The sequence below is a fragment of the Elgaria multicarinata genome, chromosome 17 (assembly GCF_023053635.1).
Source record: "Elgaria multicarinata webbii isolate HBS135686 ecotype San Diego chromosome 17, rElgMul1.1.pri, whole genome shotgun sequence".
NCBI lineage: Eukaryota > Metazoa > Chordata > Lepidosauria > Squamata > Anguidae > Elgaria > Elgaria multicarinata.
This window is the reverse complement of record NC_086187.1, coordinates 13,997,294-14,023,852: the sequence shown is the minus strand read 5'-3', so window position 1 is coordinate 14,023,852 and position 26,559 is coordinate 13,997,294. Positions and strand designations below refer to the sequence as shown.

At 44.2% G+C, this 26,559-nt stretch overlaps 1 protein-coding gene across 1 annotated transcript; it reads left to right on the top strand.

Moving 5' to 3' along the window:
• Window positions 1–2,705: 2,705 nt before the first annotated feature.
• On the top strand, window positions 2,706–25,934 carry VRK3 (VRK serine/threonine kinase 3). The gene is made up of 14 exons (XM_063143340.1): window positions 2,706–2,969; window positions 6,482–6,612; window positions 8,766–8,915; window positions 10,246–10,392; window positions 12,406–12,458; window positions 13,784–13,850; window positions 16,428–16,512; window positions 17,182–17,284; window positions 17,917–18,009; window positions 19,438–19,570; window positions 20,293–20,413; window positions 21,435–21,493; window positions 23,117–23,265; window positions 25,511–25,934. Exons 1-13 carry the CDS (start codon window positions 2,872–2,874, stop codon window positions 23,263–23,265), a joined length of 1,389 nt encoding a protein of 462 aa, XP_062999410.1. The 5' UTR covers window positions 2,706–2,871; the 3' UTR covers window positions 25,511–25,934.
• Window positions 25,935–26,559: the final 625 nt, after the last annotated feature.

Below are 26,559 nucleotides of genomic sequence, written 5' to 3'. Positions count from 1 at the left end.
TAATCTTAAGTGTCTGGAGAGGGTGAATGCTAACACCGCCTTGTTAGTAGCTAGCTCCCCTGCCTGAGGCCATGGTTGTATTTGGTATGCCAGTTGAGATCTGCACTGCCTCTTCATTGCTTTTGTTACTCTTAAAAAGCATTACTGCAGTTTACTAAGGAATGCAATGTCTCTGTTTACCACTGTTTTTTTTTTTAAAAAAAAAAGGCTAGGTGCTATTTTTGCCTTTGTTTGCATATTAAGCCATGGTTGCCCATGAACCATTGGCAAATGGTGATCTGTGGAAAATGTGTTCTGTGCCAATTATGTGGTTGGATGTCATTCTTGATTAATTTTTTTTCATTTTTATTTGCCTTTTGGAATCCTCTTTTGATATTCTTCCTCCCTTCCCCCTTTCTTTGGTTTTACCTGCTCCTTTATGCATAAAAATATTGGCCCCAACTGTCTCAATGTTTTTAAGGCTCCGCCTCTGCTATAATTGCAGCTTGTATGGAAAAAGTTCTCACTACACAGAACTTTGATGATGGAAATTAAGATCATATATCTTAGTCACTGGACAGGCTAAACTATTTCTTTTTAAAGAAGGTAATGTCAATGACAGCTCATATTGGCTAGTGATTATGTTTTTTTTATAAAAACATTTTTTTATATCTATAAGCTGACTCCTGACTTTATTTGTGGATAAAGATTATCTGAGATGTTGACTTGAAGCATGTATATGTGGGGATTATTTTTGTTACCTTAACAGTTGCATGGGTACCTCAGTAGACATGGCTTTCTCATCACTGCCGCATTAGAGAAGAAGCTACATTTTGGGATGACATTCATCTGCAGCTTCTGGAAGCATAGTGGGTGAAAAACTAGAAGAAGTAAGGGCAAGTTAGAAAGAAAGCATCAATTCCACCTAACACCTGGCATTAAGGCTGGTCTGCTGCAAAGTGAAGTGCTGTCCTCCTGCATCATCCTTATTTGGGTTCAAAAGAGTGTTTTTGTGTTTTAGAGTTCAGATCCCACCTCTGCTTTGTACTTAGATTCTTGGATAAATTACTTTTTCATAACCTCACTAGTTTGTCTTCTGGGAAATGAATGTTTTGTGACGAGCCATGTCTGCCATTTTATGAATAGGCAACCTGTCCCACCCCCATGGCAGCCATTTTGTGAGAGCACCCATGAGATTCTCAACGTCTCAGATGTGCTCAACCCACCCCAAAAGGGTGGGGACTACTGCACAAAGGGCTGTTGCAAATATACTTTTCCTCTCACTGAAGACTGCAGTAGATGTGACACAGAAGATCAAATTTATCTGTTTCTATCTTTGGCCCTGAATAGGCGATATGCTTATAGAAGCTCTGAGATTTTTAGCAGGTAAGTGGGAGGGGTGGGGAACTCTTCCATGCATGCTGCAGTCTGCGTCAGAGCCAGCAGTTGCTGCTACTTTTTAGAGGGTGGGGGATGCTTGGGAGAGTTGATTTACTTTTGGTTTTTTATTTCTAAGAAAACACCTTGTAAACCGTCCTGGGATTAATTTTCAGCTAGGGCACTTGTAAATATATAAAATTATTATTCAACCCACAGCAAGGAAGGACTACATTTACTTCGCAAGCCGAACCTCCATGCTTTTACTTGTACCTACCTTCTGGAAAGAAGTGGGGGGGAAAGGCTGCAGATTCAAAGATGGGCCCTGTAATATCCCTGAAGGGTACAACCCTGAAACTTAAAAGACTTCAGGCTTGCAGGATCTGCTTTGTGATTTTGTAGAAGTTTGGGAGTCTCCAACGAGGGTGTAATGCAAAGGACTAAGAATTTGTTCTGAGTACCAGAGAACTGAATGGAACTTTTCGGGACTCTGTTCAGAAGAAACGCTAAACTACGGTGGAATCAGCATTTTGAGCAAAACATGGCTTAGTGTGTCACGTGAACCACGCCTAACTATGGTGGCTAACCATGGTTTAAACATTTTATGATTTATTACTGCATTTATATCCCACCTTTTTTTCCTCCAATGAACCCATGGCGGCATACATCCTCCTCTCCATTTTTTCCTCACAACAACCCTGTGAGGTTGGTTGGGCTGAGACTTTCTGAATGGCCCAAAGTCACCCAGTGGGTTTCCACGGCCATGTGGGGACTAGAGCCTGGATCTCCCGACTCCCAGTCCAACACCTTAGCCACTACACTACATTTGCTGCAAAAGGGTTAGCAGCCTAACCATGGCTTAGCGTGTTGTCTGAACAGGCCCAGTCTTCCTATACAAAAAAAAAACACCCATCAGTGGGTCTATTCTTCATTTTGGCAACATAACTATAATATTTTTGGGTTTAAAATGTCCTTTTTTATTCTGTTTTGTTTTAAATTGTTCATTGCCTTAGTGGCTTCTTAGAGGATAATTATTATAATATAATTAATACTAAATTAAGAGGGAGGGGCTTATTTTGTTGCTGCTCTTGTTTCAACCAGTGGGAGCCAACGATTCTTGCCTATGCAATGCGAATCATCCCCCTGCTTTAAAGTCCGCTGAGAGGGCTGCGATCCGAAGCGCGCTTCCCTGAGCGTAAACCCCGTTGAACAGAATGGGGCTTCCTCCAGAGTAAACATGCCTCGCCTAGGATTGCTCTGTGGGTGACGCCAATAACAGCCGAACATCTCAGGGCGTTTCTATTAGTAGTGACAATAGGGACTTCATGCCGCCAGGCAGTTCCGAGAGCGGTTCCTGCCCGGGCGGGGGTTCGAGCTGAGGGAAACAGAAAGCGCCTCATGGCGTCGTCGCCGCCGCCGCTGTCGCGCTTGGGCCCGTGAGGGACCAGGAGGACGCTTGAGTGTGGGGGGCGAGGGGGGCTTCTTTCTCTCCGGCCAGGCTGGGCTTAAGGCGGCATGAAGCGGTTCGGCGGAGGACGGAAGAGATCCCGGCTGGGAGCCGAAGAGGCCGCCGCCGCCACCACCACCTACACGCTGGCGAGCCCTGGCGCTGGGTGCGTACGAACGCGAGGAGGCCTCGGCTGCGAGGCTCGGTTGGGCCTAGAGGACGGAGCCGATTTCGGGCGCAGATTTAGGCAGGGGGGGAAAGTACTACAACTTCCAGCATGGGCATGCTGGGAGTTGTAGGATTCCCCCCCCCCCCGCTGCTTGTCTACACCTGCACAGGATTGAGGCCCTTCAGTCATGGCGAAAACGGCGAGTTGCTCCCTGGCACCTTCTTTAATGACCAGCACTTTCAATATGGCTCGAAGGCTGCAAAACCTAAGCACACCTGTCTTGAGAGTAAGCCCCATTGGATGCAATGGGGCTCCTCTGAGTAGGACTGCGTAGGACTGCACTGCCAGTGGGCTAGTCTCTCCATGAGACGCTGGACTCCTCGTCGTTTTTACTAAAGCGGAAGCCTCGTTGATCTCTGTGGGGTCGACCCCAGAGGAATGGGGTCGGGGTCAAAATGCCTCAGGCGAGGATTTGGGGCCGTGTCAAGCGGGGAAGGGAACTGGCACGGGGGAAGTGGGCCAGCTGGATCTGAAAGTGGCGTGTTGGTGGTGCAACATGGCGTCCTCGTTACCGTTATGTATTTTTGTTTTATTCTATCCCGTTTTTCTTATTTAAATAAGAGGCAGTGTGGTATAATGGATAAAGCAGTGGCGTTGGCAACTCAGTGCCACCCAGGTGTTTTGGATGAGAAGGCTCATAACCCCTGGCTATTGGGTTTGCTGGCTGGGGCTTAAGACCCAGGTTCAAATCCCCATTCAGCCATGAAGCTGACTGGGTGACCATGGGCCAGTCCCGCTTTCTCTCTATTATTATTATTATTTATTTATTTATTTATTTATTTATTTATTTATTTATTTATATAGCACCATCAATGTACATGGTGCTGTACAGAGTAAAACAGTAAATAGCAAGGCCCTGCCGCATAGGCTTACAATCTAATAAAATCATAGTAAAACAATAAGGAGGGGAAGAGAATGCCAACAGGCACAGGGTAGGGTAAGCAGGCACAGGGTAGGGTAAAACTAACAGTATAAAGTCCACACAACATCAAGTTTTAAAAGCTTTAGGAAAAAGAAAAGTTTTTAGTTGAGCTTTAAAAGCTGCGATTGAACTTGTAGTTCTCAAATGTTCTGGAAGAGCGTTCCAGGCGTAAGGGGCAGCAGAAGAAAATGGACGAAGCCGAGCAAGGGAAGTAGAGCGAGAAACATGGCATCAGAGGAGCGAAGAGCACGAGCGGGCAATAGTGTGAGATGAGAGAGGAGAGATAGGAAGGAGCTAGACAGTGAAAAGCTTTGAAGGTTAACAGGAGAAGTTTATATTGGATTCTGAAGTGAATTGGAAGCCAATGTTGATGTGGAGAGAATAGGGACTGGAGAATCATGTCTTTGAGCTATTTGGAGGAAAGGTGGGCTTTAAATGTAATAAGCAAAACAAGTCAGTAAAATAAGATGTATGCAGTTTTTTGTTGTTGTTTTACAAAATTAAAAGCATTTCAATAAATTCGACTTGGTTTCAAAATAAATGCAGCAAAGGACTACACTGATTGTAATTTTGAGAAGTAGCAGCAGCAGATATGTCATCCTGCTGTTTCGGCTATTTATTTACCTTTGGGTTTTTAGATTTGAAATGCTGTTATTATGAATCATTTTAATTTGTTTTGGGTAAAAGGCAGTTTATAAAAATAGGATGTTAAGATATAAAATCACAATAAAACCTTGAAAGGAACAGCTTATCAGTTCTGAAATTCTTAACAGTTTTATTGTTTTAAACTATTGTGCACCACTTTGATGGATTTTTAGCAAATAAGGTGGTATATAAATAATAATAAATAACAGTAGCATCAGTTAACATCAAAAGCAGAAGGGAACACAGATAAATATTTTGTTTGGTCTCAACACAGAGATGTATTTTCCAGATCTGTATTTAAGTGTTAAAAAAAATTAAAATAATGTGACTAGATTGCCATGATGAAACTGGTTACAAGAAGGGCCTTGAAATATGATGTGTTTTGCTCCACTGATAGTTGGACTGTCTGAAATTTGTCGGGTTAAACAGTTTGGGATGAGTTATTTAAAGGTCGGCTTGCTTTTGTATGGTCCTTCCGCACTTATTCAGGCCTTGCTCTGTGTGCTAACACCTTATTTATTTATGTGTGGTCCTTCCCCACTTATTCAGGCCTTGCTCTGTATGCTAACACCTTATTTATGCATGTTTAACTATGCATGTTTAGTTAGAAATAAGTCCTACATTTCCTGCATGTTGACTAGGGAATGCTGGGAGTTGTAGGTCTTCTTTCAGTCTAAACATGCACAGACTTGCACCCTTAATAGCATTTCTATACCACTGCATAACCAAAGTTATCTGGGTGGCATACATAGTTGTTGTAGTACCATACGAACAATGAAGATACAGTTACTGTATAAAGCACACCATAATCACTCTAAAGCAATACAATTAAACGCGAACAGGTCTTTAAACTTTTAAAATCCAAAACTTCAGAATCCATTAAAAGTCCCTGAAAAACCCGGGAGAATAAAAAGCCTTTGCTTTATACCAAAAGAATATGAAGTTGGGGCTAGACCAGCCTCTTTAGGGATACTCCCACCAGATCTCACTTGACAGTGGCACTCAGACAAGGGCCTCCTACAATGAGCTCATGATCCAGGAGGAAGATCTGGGAGGAAGCAGTCCTACAGGTCACCTTGTTTTGGAAAAAAGACAATAGTGTGCATGATAGAAGCGTATAACATAAGTGGGGTAGAGAGTATAGATAGGGATTTTTCTCCTCTCATATTTGAACTCGGAATTATCCAACGAAGTTGATTTGAGGGAACATTTCCTAGAACATAATTTGAAAACCACTACGCTCTGCTCCTGAAGTTTAGAAGCAGCAGCTGGTACAATTGCTTCTGTCCTAAGGGGAAAAGGATAGTCTAAACACACATCCCTGTTCAATATCAGCTACACCGATGGCCTGTTAGCTTCCAGACACGATCCATAGTGTTGTGCCTATGAACCTCCATTTGGGCTTGCTCTGGTTTAAACTCCCGCCCTCTGTCACCATTTTTTGTGATTGGCTAGGATTTATGGGAGTCATAGGGCAAAACACTTGGAAGTCCACAAATAGCCCTCTCCTGTCTTAGGGAGTGCCTACTTCTTCATAGCTCATGCTCTTAAACACTATGTACACTAACAAAATCAGTCCAGTTGCAGAGTTAGTTTGTGGACATTTTAAGTGTGTAAAGGACTTTGATTTTTTTTAAAAAAAATATGGTGGGTGACATTATAGCTCAAAGCATATCTTTCCCTTTTTTTCTATTTTGTCATAGCTGCTTCTATTTTCCTCCATTGTATTAAAGCAAATAATTTGGCCTGATGTTAATTGTATGGCGTCCCATCAAGATGTTCACTGATGCAGCTACCAAATTCACATTATTATTATTTTCTGTTTTGGCACTTACAGCTTTCTCTGTATGTTTCCCCCTCCTCTTCTCCATTACTTTTCCAGAATGGTCAATTTTTGTCCACAGTGCGGACAGAAGGTAGAGGCAGCGTTTAACTTCTGCCCCTCCTGTGGGGGCAGACTGCCTTTATTAGAAGAGGAGCCTATGCAGATCACTCCGACTCCTTCGCTGAAAGGTATGAATGTAGATGTCTGCAAAATGAGAAACGTTTCTTTATCTGAAGGCCAAACAGATGTAGTGGAAGCTTCCAACAGGCAACACAATTTAGCAGTGAGGAGTTAAAGTTCTGCAGCAGGGATTGTCTCCCAAACTCTAAAGTCCAGACTGAGCAAAAATCATATCCTCTATCAGCTTCACGCTTGTTATTCCTATGCAGTAATGTGCCCCTGGTTAAAAGTGCTTTTGCCAATCACCATTGATCAGGACTATTTCACTGTTTATGAAGTCAGTAACTGCAACATGAGCTCAAGCCTAAGTATGTTTACTCAAAAAGTATGTCTCACTGAATTATGTGGGATTTACTCCTAGGTAATTGTGTTTAGGACTGCAACCTCAGAAAGAGTCGTTTTGGTTAAACAGAGACTGAGGCCTTAGCTAGACTTAAGGTTTATCCCGGGATCGTCCCGGGGTCATGCTGTTCATGTAAATGGCACACAGGGAATCCTGGGAGCAGGCAGGGACGACCCCGGGACGATCCCGGGATAAACCTTAGGTCTAGCTAAGGCCTGAGAGTTGGAACCATTTACGAATCTTGGGTGGGAACTTGGGCTGTGTAAACAGGACAGCCTCTGGGCCATCCGTGAGTCACCTGGCTGCCTTGTTTGCAGGCAGGTAGGCCCATAGTGGTTGCACTGAGCTGTGGCTTCATGCCCAAATTCACCGTCTTAATTTTGCTGGCCCCATACCCAGACAAGACTGAGATGCTGTCAGTAGGTGATTCCGCTGACAGGATGGAGGGTGTTCTACCGGTTCTGGATGGGATTGCACTCACCCTGAAGGAGCAGGTTCATAGCTTGGGGGTTCTTTTAGACCCATCATTGTCACTTGAGGCTCAGGTGACCTCAGTGGCACGGAGTGCCTTCTACAAACTCCGGTTGGTGGCCCAGCTACGCCCCTATCTAGACAGGGATAACCTGGCTTCAGTTGTCCATGCTCTGGTAACCTCCAAGTTAGACTACTGCAATGCGCTCTACGTAGGGCTGCCTTTGAAGACCATTCGGAAGCTGCAGCACGTCCAAAATGCAGCGGCCAGATTGATTTCGGGAACCAGAAGGTTTGACCATATAACACCTGCTCTGGTCCGCTTGCACTGGCTGCCTGGATGTTTCCGAGCCCAATTCAAGGTGCTGGTTTTGACCTATAAAGCCTTACATGGCTTGGGACCACAATACCTGACGGAACGCCTCTCCCGACGTGAATATACCCGGTCACTATGTTCAGCATCTAAGGTCCTCCTCTGGGTGCCTACTCCGAGAGAGGCTCGGAGTGTGGCAACGAGGGATAGGGCCTTTTCGGTGGTGGCCCCCAGACTGTGGAATGATCTCCCTGACAAGGCTCGCCTGGCGCCAACGCTGCTATCTTTCCGGCGCCAGGTTAAGACTTTCCTCTTTGCCTGGGCATATGGCGGCACATTCTAATTGCCCACATGTTTAGTTTTTAAATCGGTTTTTAATGTTTTATGTGTGTATGTTTTGTGTTTTAGAGTTTTAAATTTTGTACACTTGTTTTTACCTCAATTTTAGAATTTCTGTAAACCGCCCAGAGAGCCCTGGCTATGGGAGCGGTATATAAGTTTAATAAATAAATAAATAAATAAATGTATGCATGGTGGGGTGGGGCTGGCATAACTAAGGCAGTGCCGCTGGCAAGTTTGGGTGTGCTGTCCAGGGTTTGCTCAGCACTGCTGCCAGACCGCCAACCTCACCTCCACACCCCTCCGTCTGCATTGCAGGCAAATAGTCGGCCCACCCATTTGTGGTGGTTATGGCTCGGCACCATCACTGAGTGGAGTTCAGGCTGCACACCTGCACTCACCAGTGCCACCATCTTATTTATGCCAGGCCACAGCCCTAATCTGCACATTAAGTGTGGGGCCGCCATAATGAAGATAGCAGCTTGCTCTTCAGAACTTCATTCACCACTGCTTGCCAAGCTACCTGCTCCCCTTCATTCCCTGCTGGCTGCCGCTGTGGATGGGCAGGTAGTCGGCCAGCTGTTGGTCTGTAGCACTGGTAGCCCAGCCATAGAGATGTGCCCTGCTGGGGTCACTGGGCCGGCGTGTTCCACATGATCTGCCTGTAAACGCCTTTGTCATTCTGTCTTGCTCAGCATTAAACCAGGAAAGCCAGGATCCGCTGCAAAGATCTCCTGCAAAGAAAAAGGTGGAAATAATTTCGCCAAGCAAAGAAAAAGCGGTTGTTTCATTTAAACAAGACCCTGCACAGAATTCAGCAGCTACCATATCCTCAAAGGCAAAAGGTGAGGATTTGTGGGTAAGAGTAGCATTGCAGGCAGTACTTGCCTGCTCATGACTGCTTGTGGTTGGTTCACCACTTATGGAATTCCTAAACAGACGCCTAAAATTTGTCTTCTCTTTCTGCACTCCATGTTTAAAGCCCAAAGACTAACACTAACAATTTTTGAGTGGCTTGTCCTTAACACTAGCTTTCTTAGCCTGCACTTAACAGTGTCTTGTCCCCATCTCTGCTCTGCTTGCACTCTTTTCATTTCTTTTTTTAAAAAAAAATCACATCTTTTTATTTATTTATTTATTTATTTATTTATTTATTACATTTTTTATTTTATTATTGAAACAACAAAACACAAATCAAAATCACTTAATACAAAAACATTATAATACCTTACTATCATATACTATCAAAAAATCACATCTTTATCCTACTCTTCCTCCAAAGAACTCAGGGCATTGTGTGTGGGGTTCTTAATAGCCTCATGACAGCCTTGCGAGCGGCATTCGACTGAGACGGTGAGTGGCTGAAGGGCGCACCCTGAGCTTCATAACTGAGCAGGGATTTGAAACCAGTTCCAGTCCAGCACTATTGCAGCTCAAAAAGACAGATATTAGCCTTGCCTTTTGTGCTAGCAGTGTACTTATGCTAGGGCAGGCATATTGTTATTAGCATTAACATTTATATAACCCTTTAAGCTAGCGTTCAAAACACTCCCTATACATTGCCTTTTTATAATCACTACAACAACCCTATAAGTTAGATGACTGTTGTTATGCCCATATTTTAGATAGGAGGCTTACAGAGGTTTGCCTAAGGCTACCTGGTGAGTTCTTGGCAGAGATGAGATTCAAACCGGGCTGAATTTCCTGAATTGTACTCAGTCATTGCCACTATAGTATTCCAGCTACTTTCATGTGGACTAATGGTTGGACAAGGAGGGAAGGATATTGTTGCATCTAAACAGCAACAATAACTGAACATTTCTGCTACAGGAAGTATCTTTTAATGAGGAATGTTCTTTTCAGGGACTTCCCTCTTGGAAGTACAGGCGGTACAGGCTTCAATGTGCACTGGGACAGCAGCAAGGATATAGTGATATTGTAGTTGGTGCTTGAGCGATGGATGGGAGACTCAGCAACACCAGAGCTTCGGTTCTTTTCAGGAGGCCTTAAGACTTAATTTGAGCTAGCAGTTTTTGTTGATCAGAGCAGGAATGTTAATACAGTTTCCATTTTAGTCTATTGTTGGGGGCAGGGAGAGAGAAGCATGGCTGCCTGCCCTGAATCGCATAATGTAGAAGTCTACAAATAACCAATATTTGTGTCTCCCTTGTAAAGCAAAGCCTAGTCCCCGATCTCCCAAGAAGGACAGGATTGCCTCTGTGAGACCTCTCCCAGAGGGTGAGATCCTGACAGACCTGAACAACCAGCAGTGGATTCTTAGAAAACTTCTGAGCCAGAGTGACCATGGGCTGATATATGAAGGTATAAGATGTGCTCACGTGATGACTTATTGGGGAGAGAATATAGCCTCCTATTCTGTGCCCCACTTTCTGAGGGAGAAGCTGCCTTTAAGTTAAAAATTATACCTACAGATGACTCGTACAATTTTTGTGGACTTATTACCGTATTTCTTCGATTGTAAGACGCCATCGATTGTAAGACGCACACTAATTTCAGTACCACCAGCAGAAAAAAAAACCCTAAGACATGCCTGCGATTCTAAGACGCACCCCGTTTTTAAAGATGTTTATATGGGGGGAAAGTGCGTCTTAGAATTGAAGAAATACGGTATTTCAAACATGTTGTGTTGTTAAAGCATTTACATCCTGCTTTTACATTTAAAATAAAATTAACCTCTCAATAAAATATTACTAAAACCAAAAAATAATGGGCTGTTCATGCAACACACTAAGGCATGGTTAGTGACGCTAACCCTTTTGCAGCAAGTGGTTAGTGAGCATGGTTAGACTATGGTTATGTGGCCACCATAGTCAGGAAAAATGCAGTTCACATGACACACTAAGCCAAACGTGGTTAGCTCAAAGTGCTTAATCATCAGGGCTTAGCAGATTGTCTGAACAGGGCCATTGTAAATACATACTTGGATATAAAATAAATCAAGCACATCAGAAGCAAAAAATAAATAAATAGGAGTGGCATCAGACACTGGCCATACTCATACATCACAGGAAGCTAAACCATCCGACTTAATAAGCCAGTATATGCATGAGTGGCATGATGCACTTCTATGCAACTACCTTCCTTTGCCCGTTGCACAAGCGGAGAAACAAGCCAATGAGCTAGACTTAACCATAGCTTCCTATTGCATGTGAACCAGGAAGTATGGTTAATCCCAAACAAGCCAGGATTCGTACATCAACTTCACATAATGGTTTAAAACCAGGAATTTTGGCTTCCTGTGATGTTTGAACGCAGCCAGTAAAAAAAAAAAAAAGAAGTAAAACAGATAAAAAGCCTCCCCTTAGCAAATAAAAAACCAGTATCCCGTTTATAAGAACATCTTAACCTTTAACACTTAAAACTTAGTGGACACCTAGGGCGGGTGTTTTTATAAACGAGATTCCATAAACAAGGAATCAATATGTAAAGGGCTCTCTCCCACCGCCACGCAGCTAACCTCTAATGACAAAGTCACCTGGAGAAGGGCCAGTGTAGGTTCATATGGGAGTCTTTATCCCACCCTTGTCTTACTGTGTTCTGTTTTAGCTCAGCGAGTTGTGTTTCCCCCCCAACTATTCTGAGCTGTGCTGCTGACATCATGTGTGCCTAGTCTGTGCCAACAGTTTCCTACCATCTCTGTGGTTATAATAGATCATCCTATTGCAACCTGGTGCCCTCCAGATGTATTGCCCTATAATTCCCAGCATCCCCCAGCCAGCTGTAGTCCAACACATCTGGAGGACACCAAATCTGCAATAGACCAAATGAGATGTCATATCTAAAGAGTGCTAGATGTCAAGGACTTCATCATCCAAACTTGCTGCTCTTTCAGCATATTATGCAGATATTTTTTTCTGTTCCCTAGTGTTTCGCTAGGGATGTGATCCTGGCTTAGCTTCTTGGTTTGTTAACTGACGTTAAACCAGAATTCCCAGGATCTTTGCACCAGCGCTGATGTGCAACTGGGGGAGGGAAGGAGTGCTCAGTTCCATCACTGTAGTTTATGAAGCATAGACTGATCATCTGAACAGGGCCATAGTACTTGGAGTGCATTGTGACACTAGACCACAATGCCTATATACTCTAGAGGTGGAGTCTGTTTGCTAACAAACAAACAGAAACCTTGTAGCTCTAAAATAGTCTGGGACTTGACACGCAGAAAGCTTCAGGGACAGTATTTCCAGTATGTCAAAGTGAGAGACTGGAATTACTGGAGCACTGTTGAGCCTTCTTCAGTCCTGTATATAAAAGCAATGAAATGCACATCTCCTGTGTTAACTAACTATAACCTTCATTTATTTCATCCTTTCACAGCAAAGTCAGCATCTGGAACCTGCCCTCAAAAGCAGAGATGCTCCCTCAAACTTGTGAGTTCAGATCTCTGTGTTAGGTGTAATGTAGAACCGGAATCTGGGCTTGACCAGACATAGGTCAAAGGCAAACATAGCAAGAGGACGTAGAACTTACCCCTCCCAGAGGGTTCCAGTAATCAGTGACACATGAGAGGACTCTAACAATAAGATCACACACAGAGAGACAGAGGAAGCAGGACAGAGTGAGGAAGGCAGAGGGCAAGAGTAACTCCACCATCCTTTGAGGAGCATGCAAACCATAAGCAGCCTATTTTGTGTGTACTACAAAGATCTTTTGACTTCTAGATAGTCAATGACGCTATGACTTGCAGTTTGCCAGGCACTAGGCTTGAAACAAGGGAGAACAGAGTCAATGACTGAAGTGGGAAACCTTTTCAGTACAAGGGCTCAGGTTGTACATCTTTTCAGTTATAAAGAGTTGGGTGGGCTCTGTTGATTCTGTGCTGTGTTCAAACAACAAAGACTTGCTGTCTGCACCTTGAACCAAATAAAACACAGAGCCAGTGTGGTGTAGTGGCTAAAGTGTTGAACTGGGAGTCGGGAGATCCGGGTTCTAGTCCCCACTCGGCCATGGAAACCCACTGGGTGACTTTGGGCCAGTCACAGACTCTCAGCCCAACCTACCTCACAGGGTTGTTGTTGTGAGGATAAAATGGAGAGGAGGAGGATTATATATGCTGCCTTGGGTTACTTGTAGGAAAAAGGCGGGATATAAATGCAATAAATAATAAAATGATAATAACTCCAAACTTATAAGAAATGGTGTTGCGTTCCACTCAGCCACAGCAGCTTTCTTGGAATATCTTACAACAATAGAAGTTATCACCAGGCTGACATACATCCCTGTTTCCTTTTTTGAAAGATACACCCTAAACAAAATTCTAAATTGCCATCTAATTTCCCCCTATAAAAAGTTCTTTGTAATCCAGACCATCATTAATTAATTAATTAATTAATTGTTTTTATATTCTGCCTTTTTTCCTCCAAGGAATAGGTGGTCCTTACATGCAAGTTTGTAGGATACTAACTGTGCTGGCTGTTAGTTATGAATTGTAGGGAAAGCATTCCTAGCGTCATTCTAGCCTTACATCCTACATATGCTTTGTGTCGCTGAAGACATTTCTCTCCGATATCTTGTTTTTTTCTATCCGTGAAACAGGGATGGAAGTCCTCGCTTGCCTTTGAAAAGACTACTGAGTCTTAGAGAAGTTATAAGTGAAGATGACAATTTTCTTGTCAGAATCAAAGTGAGAGCAGCAGTGATGGTGAGGCAGTGAAAAGTATATTGGTGCCACCTTCTCTTTTCCTTTTTTTCCCAGGATGCCAAAGATGGAAGGGTCTTCAATGAGCAGAACTTCTTGCAGCGCGCTGCAAAGAAAGCCACAGGCAAGACTTCCCTGGAGTAATTAGGGTGACAGATTTGTGTGTCTCTGCTTTTGGCCCGGTGATATTTTCAGCCAGTAAACATTTGTACTGTAGTGATTAATGTGGAGAGCCGGGTAGCTGAGCCATCCCAGGAGATATTCTGCTGCACTTACCCCTCACACGCTGTCATGAGACCTCGTCTTACAATACCTTAAGCTCCACCTGGGAACGCAAGAGTAGTTTTTCATGTAGAAATTGACAGGACAGTTTATTTCTGGCTCATGTCAGTTTCACATTTGTTCATTCATACCTTTGTTACATCCTGTTTCTGCCTTAATCTGTGTTTTGTTTTCAATCCACACAAAAATGGATATTTAAATATACATTTGTTTTCTCACAAAAACATGCATTTCAAAATACATTTTCTCCTAAGATATGCCTTTTATATACATTTGGTGGTGGTGGGGTGAGCTGAAAACTGCATTGCAAAATTCAGGCAAGAGCAAAATCTGGAAGGATAACGGTGTTCTGTTTCACACATTAGTCCAGGAGGGGCAGCTCAGGCTGGTTCGCTTCGAAATGTGGACCAAAACAAATCTTTGAGGACCCCTTTTCCCACCTAAGACTTAGTGGAAAAGGTGCCATGTGCCTCCACCCATTCTTGACCATCTTTCTCTGTTAAAGAGACAGGACTCCAGTCACCGGTTCTTTTGGCTGTGCAGAGGCGCTTCTGCTCTGGGGTAGATTCCTTTGTTCCTGTTTCTTTTATTCTTGGAGGAAAATTCTGAGAGTGCCTTGGACTGCAAGAAGATCAAACCAGTCCATACTCCAGGAAATAAAGCCAGACTGCTCACTTGAGGGAATGGTACTAAAGGCAAAACTGAAGTACTTTGGCCACATAACGAGAAGACAGGATACCCTGGAGAAGAGGCTGATGCTAGGGAAAGTGGAAGGCAAAAGGAAGAGGGGCCGACCGAGGGCAAGATGGATGGATGATATTCTGGAGGTGACAGACTTGACCTTGGGGGAGCTAGGGGTGACGACGGCCGACAGAAAGCTCTGGCGTAGGCTGGTCCATGAAGTCACGAAGAGTCGGAAACGACTGAACGAATAAACAACAACAACAAACATATTTATACTGCCCATCAGCCTAGGCTCTCTGCCCGGAGAGATGTTTTAGTTTACAACTAAAACCATGATCTAACAGTCCAAATTAAAACTTTAAAAATCACATAAAACCAGAAGAGGTATGTGTGAATTAACCCCTCCTCCCTTTCCCATTACAACTGTGGGGGAGAAGAATTTTCCTATGCCATCTCTAGGCTGGCATAGGGGAGGCCTTTGACCTGTCTCCAAGACAGCCCACTTTAGGCTTTAGCCTTCGTATCAGTAGTGCTAGCTTTCTGCCTATGAAGCTCTCTGCAGGTGCAACAGAAGTCTCCGCTATGATAAGTGCTTTCAGACAGTGGAGGCTTTCTGTCTCCTCAGCCCTGAGATCTGGTTTTGAAAATGTCTTAAGCCAGTTTGGCGTAGTGGCTAAAGTGCTGGACTGGGAGTCGGGAGATCTGGGTTCTAGTCCCCACTCGGTCATGGAAACCCACTGGGTGACTTTGGGCCAGTCACAGACTCTCAACCCAACCCACCTCACAGGAGCGGAGCGGAGGAGGATTATGTACTCTGCCTTGGGTTCCTTGGAGGAAAAAAGGTGGGATGATGATGATGATGATGATGATTCAAGCGTTCTGAACCTGAATAGAGCAAATGCATTAGGAGAAGGAACATTTCAGCCCCACCCTTCTCCCTTGCTGCGTTTGTCGTCCTCAACTAGTAGAGGGCTACAGTCTGAAGAGGAGAGACTCTTGTATCCATGGAGGCTCTGCACGCAAGCCTGAATGCTGGAAAATCTGTGTCCTGGCTCTCATGGAAAGCCTCCATGGATAGAGAAGTTTTCTCAAGCTGTTGCCTTCCACAAGTTGGGGCAACAAACATGACGAGGGCAAGGGTCAGAGTGCTCCTTTTCATATGCTCCTGCTATTCAGGGTCCAAATGCCTGAATACGGCTTTAATTACAAAATTTTATGTCCAGGAATTGGTCCTGTCCACAAGGAGTAAAGAGCTTTCTTTCTAGAAATGCCAACTTTTATGTTTTTAATTCCTGGTGACATGATTTCCTAAGCATTACCCTATTTTTTATCACTAGTAAAAGACCTCTGGAGTTGAATCTTCTGCATCTACCTGTGCTTAAACTCTGTTGTGCTGTATGCTACTGGTAAAGTGTTATTTCATTTTTTAGGACAAATGGAGTCACCACCAAATATCAAAAGGGCAAACAGAAATATATGAGTGATCGTTTTAGCGGTGGCAAATGATTACTATCTATTATTTTATGATTTTTGAACATCAACAGAATGTATGAGAGTGGAAGTTTAGGACATTGTAAAAGGGGGAAAAAACCCATAACCTTGCAGTCCTCATACCTACATACAAAGATTTGATGTGGAGAGAAAAAAGGCTTCATATTGGGAGTTGGCTGGGTTTAATTCCGTTTTCTCAAACTTCGTGCAAGTCTCACTTTTCACATTTCGTTTCCTCTTGCAGTGGAGAAATGGAAGAAACTGCATTCAGTACCATTGCTGGGAATCCCTGATTGCATTGGTTTTGGTCTCCATGATGGTAGCTACAGGTGAGGCAGCGTTGACTAGGGAGTTCCTGTGTACCATCTCCCCTTTTACTGCCCACATCCCTCTTTTGTCCAGTGCCTTCATCTCTCAACCCCCAGTCTTGCACTCACTTCATTGTCTTCCTTTGTCATCGCTTAACTTTTCTTCTCCTACCCCCAATCGGCTTCCTTTCGAACTGGCTGGAGCCTCAATCCTTCCCTTCCAGTGCTCTGACCTTTCTTATTGCCTAATCTGTAATTTTTCTTCATCCACCTACTATTTTATTTCCAGAAGGGCAAAACACCTATTGATTTTAATGGATCTGGATTGCCCCGTGAAGCCCTGTTTCTGTCCTTAGCCTTTCCTTGTTGCTGCACCTTCTCTTTTTGTACGCTTCCACTTCTTGCCTTTGGGCAATGCTTAATTTTGTACATTCTAACTCGGAGAGGGAGGTCATCTAGCCCTGGAAGGCCACGACCATAACGCTGCAGTAAAGTCATCTGGAATAAACGACGTGCCTCCCATTTCATAACCTAATTACTTGTAGCTCTTCTGTCAGCTATCACTGAAGCTGAAGAGGAATTAACTTATGCATTGACGGAGGCCTGGGGGCTTAAATTCATATGGAAGTGGGTGGAAACCTTTAACAGAATGCACAATTCATGTACAGCATTATTTCCTTTGACTGGCAGGTTCCTGGTCTTCTCTGATTTGGGTCGCTCCCTTCAATCAATCCTGGATGACTGTGCAAACAAGATGACGGAGAAAGCTGCCTTGCAGTTTGCAATCAGAATGGTATGGGATGCCAAAAAGGAAGGGGAACGGTGGAAGAGGGTTTCTCCAAAACCTCTATTGCTGACCTTCATCCAGCTGTAAAATGGAGGCTTTTGCCACTGGCCCAGGGGGTCTCAGCGTTTGCCCTACTGCTGAAACCAGGGTGACTTAAGCACCAGTTCCATCCCTTCTGTCCTCCATAAAGAGCTGTGCTTGTCAGGGCAATTTGCAGTGTAGAAGCAGCTGCCAGCTGAACATTGCATGCGGTTGTGTTGTCATGTTAAGTTTGATCCTCAGACCGGACTTCCAAGGAAGCAGGATAGGAATACACTGCTGTGCCATGCCTGAGTTTCTTTGCGCATTAGGACTTGGGTGGCCATCCCTGATCCTGGAAGAGCTGCCCAATTAGAGCAATTAGCTCATTGTCAGTCGATTTGAGGTGTACAGACTTGTTCAAACGGGAGAAGAGTGGCTTATCGGATTGGTCTAGTAATTGGATGTTTCAAATGCGCATCTTGGATTGGATGGCAATTTCCTTGCACCCGCCCCCTGCTGAGAATATTCTGGGGCAAGCGGCCATGGGTCAGTGACCCTGAGAAATGTAGGCATTCCCATGGGTAATGTTTCGCCTCTGCCTTAATCTTTGCTTTTAGCTGGATGTGCTGGAGTACCTCCATGAGAATGAGTATGCGCATGGGGACATCACTGCCGAAAACATATATGTGGATCCGGCTGATCTTACTGCGGTAAGAAATGGAGTAGGGGCAGATGCTGCTGCAGTGTGTTCCTGTAGCGTAGGAGAACATTATTATCTTTTCTAGTGAGTTTCCCCAAGTGTAGACATAAGAGACTGAGATTGGGTTCAGACGTCACGCTAACCCACAATGGGTTAAGTAAACCACAATAGTCTATTTAACCCATGTTGGCTTAGTGTGTTGTCTGTGATCTCTTTTCCCAAATACAGTGGATTATTTCCCCCAAATAAGCCACTCTGGGAACCCACGGTCTGCAGTAAGACTTTTTTTTTTTTTTACCTATGATGGGAGATCACCTGTAGAGCCGCTTGGCAAGAGCAGCCAAGGAACATTGCCACTGCTCTGCTCCTCCCAAGCAGTCTCTGAACAGCCTTGTTCTCCTGCCACATTCAGTTGTGTCTCCAATTCCAAATAAGTCCCCCTCTCCCCCCCCCCCCCCCGCGCATATCTAAGATGGTTTCACGTGGGGATAAAGCCTCACTTTTCCATTTGTCCAGCAGTGTAATGCAGTGGTCGCCCACAAGGGAAACCTGTACATTAAATTTCGTCCCATTCCTGCAACCGTTCAATGAGTTGGAGCCCCCATTTTTGATGCAGTGTTAACATCCCTCCGTTCCAGTCAGGCCACCCCTCAATTCAACAGAGGAAGAGGTGGGAAGGGAAGCAAACCTTTCGTTTCATGCCTGGATAAATCCTCACTTTTCCATGAAAATGCAAAGCAGTGCATTTATCCAGGAGTAAAGCATGTGGGGACTCCTCATAAGGGGAACCTTAAATTTCTTTCTATTTCTGCAAACTTTCAAGGAGTTAGAGCCCCCTCCCCTGTTGCACACAGGCAGAGAAAGGAGACCCAGCAAAGGCTTGAAGGTCTGCAAAGGAAGCTGGGAGAAGATAAAATACTCTGTGTAGCTTATTTGCCTGTCTGTTTGTCGGAGCACAGCAGGCTATTTGCAAAATACGGTATTGTGCATAGCTTATAAGCCGCCATGGGTTAACGTGATGTGTGAACAGGCCCTGCAAGTCCGTCTCTCTCACTGAGGATAACCAGTTGTTTCTGCCCAAAGCATGTCTTTCTTTCCCTCTCCTGTCAGCAGACACTGCCTGTTTGCTGAAAGGTGCTTGTCGGAGAGAAGGAAGAAACAAGCTGTCTTTACACTCTTACTGCTTAGCAAGGAAGGGGTTACTGGAGGGAGAGGTTGCTGCAACTGCACCTGCTGCCTAAACCTTTTCTGACCGTAGCGCCTTCCAGGGCGTTGCGGAGATACGGATTGAGGTTTCAGGGCACAGGATAATAACTAAGGATACTGGATCACTAGATTAAAAGGTGCCTTGCAGACCAGACCAGGCTGGTAGCTCTTCATCTTTTTCTTGTTGGGTCATTGTAGCAACCTGACCTTCACTGCCTCACTCTCCACTCAGGTCACCCTGGCAAATTACTGCTTTGCCTTCCGATACAGCCCTGGGGGAAAACATGTGTCTCAACGTGAGGGCAGCAGGACTCCTCATGAGGGCACCTTAGAGTTCATCAGCCTGGATAGCCACAAAGGAGCCGGTGAGATTTCATGCCATGAGAATAGGTTGTGTATGTGGTGCAAGTCATTATTTTGACCTCTGTCGTCTTTCCTCTGTGCCCTAAATGATGCTGTCTATCCAGGAGCTGACTCCTCCCTGGCCTGCTTTCTAAGCCAAGTCCACACTTCTTACTAGGGCTGCAATCTCTAATTTGTACAGTAATCAGTTAAAGCTTTCACTGACTAATCACTACGAACCATTATTAATTTGGAAAGGCTGCAAGTGAAAGGCACATTAATTTTTTTTAAAGCTATTATAGTCCTGTTAGTTAAACTGTGACTTGTCTTACCTTTCCTTTAGTATCGCAGAAAATTGAGATATTGATAATATGCAGATAAATCAAGTGCTTTGCTTTCAAGTACAACCAATCAATTTTTTTTACACTAAATCCACATAGTGGAGGTTATAGAGAGAATTGTTTTTGGCTGCTTTACACTTATGAGACAGTGAAACTGACTATCTTTTGGAAGTGCTACTTTATTAATTGTCTGGACACTTTAGGGCACATCAAAACTGAAATAAACAGTGGAAAATTGAGGTATGTTTTAAGGCGGCAACTTGCCCTGTGAGCGAGTATGCTTTATGTGAGTTGCTGTGACCAATAAAGTTGTACCCTGTCTCCATTTCCCCTGTGAGTGTAGTTCTTGAACTCTGCTCTTGATGTTTCTTACCTGGATGTGTTTTCTTTTCCTGCGCTATCAGCCCCATCCCGTCGAAGTGATCTCGAATCCTTGGGTTACTGTCTAGTGAAGTGGCTGTGTGGTTTCCTTCCCTGGTCTGATGAGGTGACAAATCCCTCTGCGGTCATGCAGAGCAAGGAGAGGTTTGTGTGGTGCATGGGAGAAGCCCTTGTTTTTAAATGCTGCTTCTCATAAATTAGAAACGGAAACTGCTCATAGATCTGAAAATGATGTTATGGTATTCAAACCATTATCAGTAAAGGTTTCCTTCGGCAGGTTGCAACAGCTATCAGTGGCTACTAGTTCTGATGGTTATGTGCTACCTCCAGTATCTGAGGCAGTAAGCCTGTGTGCACCAGTTCCTGGGGAACATGGGTGGAAGGGTGCTGTTGCACCAACTCCTGGTTCGTTGGTCCCCGTTCAACAGCTAATTGGCCACTGTGTGAACAGAGTGCTGGACCAGATGGGCCCTTGGTCTGATCCAGCAGGGCTCTTCTTAGGTTCTTAATACTGCCCATTGTCATGTAGGCACTCAAGATAGTGGGTTCTGGTTCAGCTTCCTTACTGGTTCAGTGCTCCCCTACTTTTCAGTCCAGAAGTGGCTGGAGAGCACATCTCGCACCCTACAACTACCATGAAGTGCCGTCATTTTCTAGACTGGCAAAATAGCTGCTAGGATCGGGACAACACCAGAAAGATGTCTAGTAACAGATTGCTTGGAAATGATTGCAGCACTGTTGTCCGGAGCAAATATCACACTTGTGCAACAGATAAGACAGCCTGGCTAGCATATATGCCCTTTGGGCATCCACCTTGCTTCCAGGGAGCCGAGCTAGAACCAATGGGTGGAAATGCCAGGAAAGGAGATTTCTGCTAAACGTTAGAGACACTTCCTAACAGGAAGAGCTGTTCAACAATGGGGAAAAACTGGTGGTGGGCTTTCCTTCATTGGAGAGATTTAAGCAGAGGCTGGATGGCCATCTGTTAAGGATGCTGTAGCTGCATCCTGCATTGCAGAACCTGACTGAGCGGAGGTTTGGACTAGATGTTCTTTGAGATTCCTTCTGAACATATGATTCTGTTATTTCCTATGGAATAAAAATGTCAGTGCAAAATTCTCAGCTCAGTCTTATTGGGGTCATCTGTTTGTCACTGTCATTGTAGGTACAAAGCAGATGTCATCAAGCATCCAAGGTTGTCTTTTGGCTGGAGAACAATTCCAGGTACAGATGTGTTTGTTTTTGCTTTCATTTGGGGTTTCTGTATGGCATGAGTGGGGTTAACTCATTTTAATCCTTGCAGCAACTCTGAGAAGTAGGTTTGACTGAGAAATAGTAACTTGCCCACGACTGGGTATTTGAACCTAGGTTTCCTGCGTCCCAGTCCAACACTGAAGACCAATCATCCCCAACCTAGTGCCCTCCAAATGTATTTGGCTACAAGTCCCATCATTCCCAGCCAGTCTAGCTAATGATGGGAGTTGCTGTCCAACACATCTGGAGGGCACCAGGTTGGGGAAGATTGGGTTAGCCACTATGCAATACTAGATATTTTGTACCTGAAACTCAAGCTCTTGAGATTTCAGACTTGCTTTTTGTGCATCAACAAATCCGAGAGTTGTCCAGGTGAATTGTTCTCATTTCCCATTGTCTAGAATGATTGAATCTCAATTACTACACGCATAATCACTCTGTTATTTATAAGTTGGTCCCCACCTTCACCATTTCTTTCTGCAACCGCTGCTTGGCCATCAAAACTCTCCTAAACATGGCTTGCTGTAGTCAATGTCATATTTTTAAACTCCTTACACATAGCAAATAGGCAGTGTCTCAGACCTCTCATTGAGACAGATCAGCAGGTGCTTTCTCTGTGAGACAAAATCTTCCATGTATGAGCTGACAAAGAGAATAATGAGTCGAGCGAGCTGTTCTGCTCTGACTGGTTAAGATTCTGAAAGCTTTAACTCCATGGAAAGGCCACCTGCTGGCTAGGACCAGTGCTGGAGTCGAATGTCTTTGCACACAGAAATAGGCAGTGTGATAGACGCCAGCACCAAGTCTTGTACTGCTGCCCTGTTCTTTCCCTCGACTCTTCCTGATGTCACAGACCCTGCAATGTAGTACATTGGTTTGTGTGGCGTCGTGCTCTGGTGGGCAAATCCTGAGGCTGGGACCAGAGGACTCGACCTGTCTTTCCAGCTCTGCTAATGTGGGTCCATGTGAGCCCCAATCCTTTAGATCGTCTACTGTAGCTCTGCTCTGTGTTCCCATGCCGTTGGAAGTATGGTGGGTGGGCAAAAGGAACAGGGCCTCATCTGTGGTGGCCCTGAGACACTGGAGCATTCTGCCTGACAAAGTTTGTGGCCCTGTGGTATTTTGATGGGCAGGTTACACTTCATTTTCCCCAGCAGGCATTTTTAAGTGCTCCCTTTTGAAATATAGGGGGTGGGTGGGGGAGGTTTACTGCTGATGTGTTCATTCTGTTTTGAATTGTACAGTAATTTTAGTTTTATTATAATTTGATCTTTTATTTGTTTGTTTGTTTTAAAAATCCTTTGGTATAATTGTTAGCTGCCTTGAATGATTTTTATATAGGAAGACAGGTTAAAAATGTTATAAATAGATAAATAAGGAATACATTCAGGTTCCCCTGCTTGGTTTTCCTGTGATCTCAGTGGGGTCAGTGCTTGGTCTCTGTGAACTGTTATGAGCACACAGCCAAGCTGAGTTAGAGAAATGGGACACTTTCCATCCAGGTCAGCAATTTGGGGAGGTTGGAATGCCAGAGGGCCTGCCTTGTAGGAGCCAACCATGCCTTACTGACATCCATAATAACATCCCTTCTAGAAGCCCTGCAGAGCTACCTGCTACAAGTGATGCCCCTGGAATATGAAGAGAGACCAGACTATGAAGAGCTACGAACAGTCCTGAGGAAGCCTCTCGAGATTATGAAATCGTCTGCCTATGACTCAGTAGACCTCAAGGTGGCACCCTAGGTAAGGTTCTGAGACTGGCTGCATTCTCTGCAGCCTCCGCCCCTCTCAGTTCAGGAAATACAGGCCTTAGCTAGGGATGGAGGTGGCAAAAACCTGTGTTTGGGACAAACTACACGTTGTATTATTCACTCTTCTTGCACAGCATGCTTAAGCTGGCCACTTTTATTTTGAAGGCAGAACAGCTGTAAGTTTTCCAGTACCCGGCCCTCCTGCCTGCACTGCTATTTGCCTACATAAGCAGCACCTTCAGGAGCAAATAGCATCTGGGTGGGGGAATTTTTGTAGAAAACTGGTGCAAGGTCCCAATCCAGATCAGGGCCTTGCACAGCGGCTTTCCTTTAAAATAAAGGTGGTCCACTTTAAGCAAGACCTTTTTTTAAAAAAGTATGAGTAATGTTACATGTCATTTGTGGCTCTGCTGCACAGCTGAAAAGTGGAAAGTGCAATTTTAACGTGGGAAGTGCAGACAGGAGAAGGACACTGACTAGTTCCCCTTGTCAATTCCTCCCTGCAACCACGTTTCACCTGGTTGAGGCTCAACACTGGTAAAAGGCAGGGGAGTTTAAGAGCCCCCTCCTACCCACCACTCCACTCTTCTCTTCCCCACCCTCCACATTACATCTGTACATTCGTGTTCTAAGCAGTCTAAGACGTGAGTCATGCTGTCAAGGCTGCTGTAGACCCTCGTGAGTGGGGAGACTAGTCTTGGTCTTGTGCAGAGACGTCTAGAGAGACAGGAAGCGTGGATGGTAAAATCTGGGTGTTGATACTCCTGCTCTGATCTGTCTCTGCCTAGGCAACTACTGAATAGGGGGCCTTTTGTTAGTAACCCCTTTCTGTTGGGGATGTCAAAGAACTCCGTTTGGGGTGTGGAGTTTGCCAGGTTTCCCTAGGTTCCCCCCCTCCCCACCAGACATCATTCTTGTTCCCACTGTGGTGCTCAATTCAGTCTGCAGTGAGTAAGAACATTTTGCAGGTTTTCCAGGCATTTTGCACATTTCCCCCCACAAGTTCTGCTATTATTTTATTATTATTATTATATTTAATTGTATCCCGCCTTTCGCCCAATACTGGGCCTCAAGGCGGTATTACACAAGGCGGTATTACAAAGTTTAAAACATACATTTTAAAACATAGGAAAAGAAATGTGTAAAAAAAAAGAAGAAGTTAAAATACACAACAAAATTATAAGTCATTAACATAGCTGGAGGACCAAATTACTCTCCAAAGGCCTGCTGGAACAAAGAAGTTTTAGCCTGCTTCCGAAAGCCCATCAAGGAGGGAGCCAGCCTAGCTTCCCTGGGAAGAGAGTTCCAAAGCACCGGAGCAGCCACCGAGCAGGCCCTCTCCCATGTTCCCACCAAGCGCGCCTGTGAAGATGGTGGGACTGAAAGAAGGGCTTTCCCAGAAGATCTTAAAGCACGGGCAGGCTCATAAGGGAGAATACGGTCTTTCAAATCGCGCCGATTTCTGAGCAATTTGCACAAATTACAGCCAAATTTGCGCAGAACTGCACACCACACACCATAGAATTATACCATGGAAATTAAGTACCTAGAGATTGTTTCTGATCAATAAAACCAACCACACATTCTTTTCACTAATTCTGCCATGGGGTATGATTTTTCTACATATGCTCCTTTTCTACTATTGCTTGCTCATTTATTATTTTATTTATTGATTTAATACATTTCTAATCTGCCCAATAACCAATCTTCTCTGGGTGATTACAACCAGTTAAAAACTAAAATGCCATTTTAAAACACAGTTAAAAATATAAACCAAAATACAAATATGTAAAAGAGTAAAATACAATGTAATGCAAAACAATAAACAGCCCAGGAATCAATATTACAGCCATAATAACCTAGGACGAGGTCTCTAAAATGCCTGGAAAATGCTTGAAAACAGTCAGTGGCTATAGGGACCACGTAACATTAACACTGTGCAGCGGATGTTGTCTTCATTGTCATGCTAGGTTGTGTGCTAGATTTAGGGGAACGTTGACCTGCTGTGGTGCCCGTTATCTATCAGAACAGATACAAATTTCATTTCTTTTATTACATTTCTATACTGCCCAATAGCCAAAGCTCTCTGAGCAGTTTGCCAACCTGTGTCATCGGGTGACTTATTGGCGTTATGCTGTGAGATTCGCCTCCTCTTTCCTTTAGGCTTCCAGCAACATAGAAGCTGGATATCTAGAGTAATGAGCAGCGAGAGTAATGAGTCATATTCTGCTTTGCAGGGCAGAAGCCGAGAAAAGTTGCTGCACAGTCAAGCCCACTGGGATGTCCTCACACTGGAGCAGATGGGAGCACGCTTTCCATTTCGGTTTTTTTATGCCTGACGTTCAGACTGGAGAGGAAATGACTTGCAACTGTTTGTTAGGACATTATTGTGTGACTTTTTTATAGACTCGAACTCTATCCAGCTACGTAACTCGATGAATAGTAGCTAATGTGAAGCCTGAATCCCTGTTTGGAAGGTTCCTATTTGAGCACCATTTTAAAATCTTTTAGCAGCCCCAGATGTTATCATAGATACGAAGCACTAAACCTGATGAGGTGGGGAAAAACCCAAGTTGTTTTTAAGTTGTTTACCATTTCAATATTGATCACCACTTCGTAGTTTTGCCTTATTTATTTTTAATAAAGCATCGTAACAGTGAATTAATTTTATTTTATTGTAAGCTGCCTTGGAGGTCAAGGTTGCTGCTTCCCTTTCTTCACGCTGCAACATTCTGGTTTTTTTTTTGTTTTGTTAATATATTGTCGTGTTTGGGGATGAGGATGTTAAATCGTCTTGTTGTTTGATCCTGGTTAATCATTATGGTGCCTCTGCATGTAACAGGAATAGCGTTGGGAGTAGAATGGGAAGATTTCATTCCCCCCCCCTTCCTGTTTTACATGACTGTCTCCAAAGTATTTTTTGTGTCACTGGTTCCAAGCCAATCCCTAGAGTCTTGTCTCTAGGCAACCACGCTGCCTCCTGCAGTGCCTTATTGTGGAAGGACAACCTAATTTAGTTGTCTAGCTTGCTTTCCTACCAGGGACTTCTATTTGTTATTCTGATGTGATTCGTTTATAGCCACTAGACACGTTAAGAGAAATGCCTATGTTTCCAGCTAGAGGAAAATTCAGAATGTTGGTTGCTTGGCCAACATGAGGAGTAGACTGATCTCTGCAGGTTTTCAGGTTGTTGTGAAGAATTGGGTGGATGTGAGAAGGAAGTATCAGAGGCATTACGCCTATGTACACCAGGTGCTGGGGAACATGGGCTGTTGCATTAACATCT